The sequence below is a fragment of the Stegastes partitus genome, unplaced genomic scaffold, assembly GCF_000690725.1.
Source record: "Stegastes partitus isolate 25-593 unplaced genomic scaffold, Stegastes_partitus-1.0.2 Scaffold1336, whole genome shotgun sequence".
Lineage (NCBI taxonomy): Eukaryota > Metazoa > Chordata > Actinopteri > Pomacentridae > Stegastes > Stegastes partitus.
The window spans coordinates 109,911-116,908 of record NW_007579067.1 but is presented as its reverse complement, the minus strand read 5'-3'; the positions used below and the strand labels follow the sequence as shown (position 1 = coordinate 116,908).

General features: G+C 42.5%; 1 protein-coding gene across 1 annotated transcript in view; it reads left to right on the top strand.

Annotated features, from left to right (window-relative positions):
- LOC103369832 (bombesin receptor-activated protein C6orf89 homolog) overlaps positions 1-2,448 on the top strand; it is a 6,332-nt gene extending 3,884 nt beyond the window's left edge. The window contains exons 2-4 of the mRNA XM_008298658.1: positions 93-241; positions 1,534-1,685; positions 2,247-2,448. Of these exons, the coding sequence (XP_008296880.1) occupies positions 93-241; positions 1,534-1,685; positions 2,247-2,448 (503 nt within the window). The remainder of the gene's footprint in view (positions 1-92; positions 242-1,533; positions 1,686-2,246) is intronic.
- Positions 2,449-6,998: the final 4,550 nt, after the last annotated feature.

Below are 6,998 nucleotides of genomic sequence, written 5' to 3'. Positions count from 1 at the left end.
GTTGAGCTCCAGCGGTTTAGCGTCTCACCTGGACTCGGTGAAGTACGAGTGAACTTCACCGACTCTGACTGAATCTGATGTTTGTGCTGCAGGTTTCCATGAGTGGTGGAGCGCCGGTTCCCTCAGGCAGAGTCTGGTCAACTGTTCCGGCTGTGCAGAGATCTCCTCGGTGCTGGAAGTTCCAGAGAGCCTCAGAGGAACCGTGACGCTGCGACGAGGTCCACAGCTGGTCCTGCTCAAGGTCAGAGGTCAACTCAGTCTGCTGTCGCACTGATGGATGCAAAGTTAGCAACAGCTGTTAATAATGATTTTGGGTTTTTCATTTAAACGAGTTGAGATAGAGAAGATTCAGCTTTTCTTTGAATGTTTTTATCAACTTTGGTCAAAGTAGAGACTCAGAAATCTCCTGGATAAAGTAACCGTGTCACAGGTTTATGTTATGACATATGACATTACGAACTAATTATCACACATTTATTTCAACGGTATTTCTAACAAATCAGAGTTTTCTGTCCGTGTCATGACTGCTTTAACCCTCTGAATCCCAAAACCTGCCGGCAAATTTTGAAATGCATGTCATCTTAAAAAAGAATCGGCAAAATTACAACATTTCTTAGAATCAGAAACTGTAAAAGCAGAAAGAATCATCAGATTTCTGACGTCACAAACGCGTCCCATCAGGAAAATCTACCAAACCTGTGGGTAAAATCGAGATATTTTAGTAAAAACTCACTTTATTCTACATGGCTTATTTTTTAAAAAATCACCAAAAATTGACTGTTTGGTCTAAACAGATTCTGTAAAAAGCAAAAAAATCTTCGTTCTTCTGTGTCTCAGTGAAGTTGTCAGTGATGTAGCTGCAACCAACATTCACGTGACAGAAATTCTGGGACTGTTTGGCTGAACTAGAGGCGGCGTTTACACAGAGCAGAGAGGAGACGAGGATGCAAACAAAATATAAATAGTTAAATGTCGGTAGTATGTAGTCATAATCATATATTGCAATGAAAAATGTGGCAGGAGCAAAGAAATGCTCAGAAACTGCCTGAAGTGGGCTTGTTTTATTACCCTAAGGTGTCTCCTGGCTTCCCTAACTCTTTTCCTCCCACCGAGGATGAGAGCTTCAGGATTAGTTTCTTCATTTTCGTCGCCTTCAGACGCCTCCTCGTCTCCTTTAGGCATCTGAAGATCCTCCATGATGGTGTTGGAGGAACGATTTCTGGGTCTCGAGAGGATGTTCAGAAGCATAAATTAGCATAATAAAAAGCACTCAGTGGGTTTTTCCTTCCTTTTGTTTCACTTAATTCCTTTAAAAAGGAGCTTTCAGAGACTTTAGAAGAAATAATCCGTCCGACTTAGTGTTCCAGCTGATTTTATCGTCTTTAAGTTGAATTATTTTTGCAGACTTTTAAATCCAATGACAGTATGGAAAGTGCTCAGCTCCTCCCTGTCTGTTCGTACTGGTTTCTGTCTGTTCATACTGGTTTCTGTCTGTTCATACTGGTTTCGGTGCGTCCCCGGTGCTCTCTGCAGGGCGGTGAGTCCCTCAGCGTCCAGCGGCAGCAGCTGGAGGAGCTCTACTTGGCCCACTCGGGCTCCATGTCCATCCTGCTGGAGGAGGACGACGGCCTGCAGAACCACAACCTCGGCCTCCCGCAGGGACCCGCGAACTTCACCCTGCTCTGGTACACCTTCAAATTACAAGCTCTCAAAATACCACTCGGTTCTCAGTTCTGGTGATTGATCAGGTCGAGTAGAGGCTGCATGGTAGTGGATTAAACTGACAGAGAATTTTTAGCAAAGGATCTGAACAACTGTATTTGGAAAGAATGAATCTTTTTAGAATGATGACGGTGATTTTGGAAAGTAGTGACTCTGCAGAGAATATAGAAAATAATTCACAAAAAGCTTTAAAAAATAAAACAAACCTGTGTCAAATGGTTAAACACTGACAAAGACATGTGAAACAGGGAGTAAGAACTTTGTCCATCTACAAGAGAAAACTGGAGAAAAGTCTTTAGGAATTGTTTAGTTCTGATTATTCTTAATTATCACTCATGTGGGTTAAGGATCACTACGTCAGAACTGATCAGAACATGTGTTTCCGTCTCCCATGAAGCTCATTTACTTTTTTTTTTTTGCAAAACAGGGGAGTTGTTTTTGCTGTTTTCATCATTTTTTCCTGAAGCAATACTTCAAAAACTGTACCGTGTGAAAGCAGTGGTCCCTGATGTGTTTGTGTGCAGGAGGTTCAGCTCTGGCACCAGGGAGAAGGTGTTGCGGTGGCTCTTCCCGAAGGCGGAGCTTTGCCCGCTGCTGGACAGCGCCGGTACCATCCTGCAGCGCTGCCTGGTCACCCACAGCACAAACTCCCAGAGCAAGGTGAGTCCAGCCGACAGGAACGATGAGGGGAAACCTGCAAAAGGAAGAATCCAGATCAAGATTTAACACATTAGTTTTGCTGCAGTTCTACAATAAATAAACGACAGCAGAAGCAAAAACACACAACTGCACAGGATGTACTTGAATTGATTCTGAACTCCAGAGTCGAGTTATTTTAACTAAATCAACAAAATCACAGTTTATCACAGCTATGAACCGTAAAAACAGGAAGAATTGTCTGTTTTCCATCAGGCCTTGAACTGCTCGTCTGTGACGCACCGTTTAGTCGGAAAACTGAACCAAATCTAAGCTTAAAATCATGATAACGCATCAAAATCACTTCATTTCATGTGTTTCATTTAAGAGTAGGATACAGATACTCTGTTTGCTTTTACCAGATTCTGTAAAAAAACAAAAATATTCTGAGTTCCATGATGCAGCCGTGAAGCCTTCAGTGACGATCACAGGACAAAAACAGTTCAACTGAAAACACTGAAGTTATCTCAGCTGGATCAGTGATGGTTTCATGGTTGTTTCAAAGAGCTCCGAATATTTTGTTTTTTTTACAGAATCTGATCAGAGGAGATCGTTTAGTTTTGGCAAATTGTTAAATGAGACGTGTAGAATAAAGAGAATTTAATCTGAAATTTGGATCATTTTCCACTGAAACAGCAGGTCACACATGAAGGACGTCCAGGAAGTATAAAATGAGACGTTACTGTCTGTTTTTACCGTTTACCTGATAAATGGTGTCATTTTGGTAGTTTAACATTCAGAGGATTAATCTGTTTTTACAACGTGAGCACAGAAACTCTTCTTCTCCGTGACAGCTGCAGCCGTCACAGATTAACTCTCACCTAAAAGATCTTCTTATTGATAAACGTCTGGTATGAATGCTGTTTCTGGAGGTGGTGCCTTCACTGTTTTTGCAGCAGAGACTCCATCGTCGTAAACTAAAGGCAAACCCGTTCTGTGTTTCAGGGTGTCGGGGTGTTGGGCTGGCTGGTGGTGGGCGAGGGGCTGCCGACCGTCCGAGTTCTGCCGGTGCAGCGCTGCCAGAAACACTGCAGCTCCTTCAACCTGTGGCTGACGCCTGGAGACATGGGTACCACCTGCACTGCTGCTCCACACACTGACACCACATTAAAGTACAGCTTAGAACCGTCACAACACACTGGTTCTCTGCCTGAACTAAAAACAAAAAATATCAGACTGATTAGCCTTTTTCTACAATTCGTGAAAGTATTTATTTATTCTTTTTACAGCAATCATCTAAACGGTCACACCTACAATCTGTCAGTAATGGCTCGACACTTTGCCGACACCCATCAGTCTACTCCCCAGACACGGCTCATACTCAACCTTAAGCTCTGGAGAATGTCTGTAGTTTGATTTACAGGAGTGTCTTTAGTAAGAAAAAGCAGCAGTAGAGCTTGTTGTCCTGCTGAAACTCCCCCTCACTGATTCCTCACCTGTACGTCTGCAGTGTACGCCGACCCCCGATACTGGCAGATGGAGCTGTTCCCGGGCCGAGGCCAGAACATCATCTGCGACGGATCGGCCTTTTAGCCTCCAGGCGGCGCAGCTTCAGGAGGACTCAGCAGGTCGTCGGTGAATGTTGGAGGCGTTTCGGAGCTCGGCGGCCTTCCTGTGGCTCCGCCCACTGATGCCTTACAACCCCGACCCGCCGTTTTGTTTTGTTTTTTTTTCTCCTCGGACGACTGGAACACCGCGGTTTGGAAAAAGAGATCTCCTGCGGGGTTTCGAGGTTCGAGGACTTGACTTTGTGACTCCTGACTCGTGCCATAACTTAATCATGAAATCATCAGATCGTCGCTCACCTCGGAATCACCAACACCTCCGACTGATTCAGGGGTTTGATCACGAAACTCTTCCCCTGAACGGAGAATTAAAAATGTGCACCCCATGTTTTCGGTGCTGGAACCAGACGCCGGTTTCTAGCCATGTAACCCTCTGAACTCCAAACTGGGTGCTTTTGTTTGCTCCTGGCTCATTTTTCCTCACTGTTGGCTCATTCACAGAACGGCAGAATCAGAAAAAAACGATCAAAAAAGTTGAATTTCTTTGATTACTCTTTTTAAAAAATTATTTTAAAAAATGGATTCAGAATGTACAGTTTTTTTCCAAGTGTCCACAGCTGTTAAAATATGATTAAAGCTTATTAATCTCAAAGGAAGAAATAGAGGCTCTACATGCTACAGATATTTAACTTCACATTTTTAGTTCGTCTCCTCTCTGCTCTGTGGACACGCTGCCTGCAGTTCAGCTGAAAACTCTGAATTTTTGCCGCACGATTGTTGGCCACAGCTGAGTCACTGATGGCTGTAAAGTTGCAAAGAGGAGTTCAGAATTTTTTGTTTTTTGCAGAATCAGTTTCGAGTAAACGGTTTATTTTTGGCTAATTTTTAAATGCGATATTTTTAAAGGGATTTTTGAAGATGAGTTTTAGCTGCTTTCGAACAGAACGGCTGATAAATGGTGTTTTTTTTTCTTAATGTTAACGTGTCTGTCAAACTCTCCGGTGGATTTTGGGGTTCAGAGGGTTAAACTGAAATGCGTCTTAAGTTTCCCGCCTCCTGATTGGTTGGAGCCCCCCAGCCCTAAACAGAAGACATTAAATGGAATCAATTAATTTCTGATCATCTGATTATTATGAAGTGAAACTGAAGGAGTGGAATCAGATCACGACCAGCAGGAGCACCGGGAGGCTCCACGGCCGCCTCGCTGCTCCCGTAAGTCCGACGTGTTCGTCCAATCAGCGACAGAATCTTCTTCTTGCACTGCATTCTGGGAACTTTACAGGAGTTTTGGTGTCGGGGATTTGCTGGACTTTCACGTGGATGTATCGAGACGGCTGGAAAAGAGACAAAAAAAACCTCCGACTGCACAGAAATTCTTCAGTTTTATTCCCCAGAAGCAAGAAAAGTTTGTCGGTCTGTGTCATGTGAGACCTCGATGCTCTCAGATTCTGTTCAGAGTTAATTTATTTGTTATTTGTGACCAAAAACTACGATCTGTAAAATATTTTGGCTGAATTTTGAGAATCAAAAATACCTGTGAAGTCATTTTAAAGCTTCAGAAATAAAACTCACACAGCGAACAGTTATCAGCTGATCTAAATGATCGGATGGCTCCAGCAGAGGACAAATTTATAATTATTCACACTTCAAATTGGAAAAAAAAGTGCAAAATTCTCAAACAAGGCTTCTATTATGGCCCCAGAAAGTTCCTGCAAGTGTATATAGATACATATATGTGGGGATAATTCCATATTTTCTACTGAAATACAGACTTTGGTTGACATTTTACCAACTGTTGAGGCTCTAACATCATCAGTAGGAGTGGATTTGTGGCAAATATGACAAGACAAGGTTCCAGTTTTTTGCTTTTTTGACATCAATGAGGCCATTTGGAACAGTTTTGAGTCAATTTAGAGAACTTTTCGATTGATTTTTAACTAATTGTGGGGCATTTTTGATTAATTTTGGACCGATCGCAGGTTGTTTTGGACCACTTTGAGCCACAACACCACCCTCGATTAAAAATATTGCACTTTTTTTCCATTCAAGGACCAGTTATTAGAAATGTGTCCTCTGCTGGATCCATTTAATCCTCTGGATGAACTAGAACTAGATTTCATGACTGTGTGAGTTTAATTTCTGGAGATATTGAACCTTTAAAATGACTTCCAGGTATGACGAGAACTTAAAGGTGCAAAATTCATTCAGAATGTTTTGTAGAACTCTAGAAGTTTTTGGCTCCAGTGAACACGTGTATGGAGCCTGAACTGAATCTGAGGCGACGCAGCGACGTGTTTCCTGACTCCCCGGTGAAGTCTAAATGCTGAGAAACAAACTGCTGCTCAACACGTTCAGCATCCAGATCCTCTAGAAACATCCACGAAGCTCAGAGACCAACCTGCAGCTTCACCATCTGTTAAAGGTTCAGCTCAGCCAATAATCACAGCAGATCTAGAACACTGTCAGCAGCTTCAATCTGATGATTTATGCTCGTTTAACTGTTATACCTTCACACTTTAAATATTTGCAGAGTTACAGGCTCTTAAAGTGAATAGAGGAGGATCCAGGTGTAGCTGAGAGAAGCTCTGAGTGCTGCCAAATGGTTTGATAATTCCATGTTGTTCTATAAAACCTGAACACTAATGTTGTTTTGTGAGTGAATCATGTCTAGAAAAGGATGATTCTGGTCTCTATGATCGTCTAGAACTTGTTCTGACCAACCAGCCATCACACATGAGCCTCGAGAGTTTACCCAGAATGCACTTTTTAAAAGTTTCCTCTGGTGGTTTTGCTGTTCACGCTACGATACATCCCATAATACTGCTGCTCAACAGATTCCGTCTTTAGATTGTGCCACGTGGATGAATGTAAATCTGATTTGGTTGCACCTCTGTGAACTTCAAGGGTCTGTGATTTTAAAAACATTCACAGTATGAAGTTAAAACTCTGCATTTCTTCATTAAATACGCTGAAGTTACTGCAGATAAAAAACATCAGCAGATTCTGAGGACGTCTGGTGGTTGATTTTTAGGATAAACATTGAATTATTGCTGCTTCTCACTGGAGGAAACCATC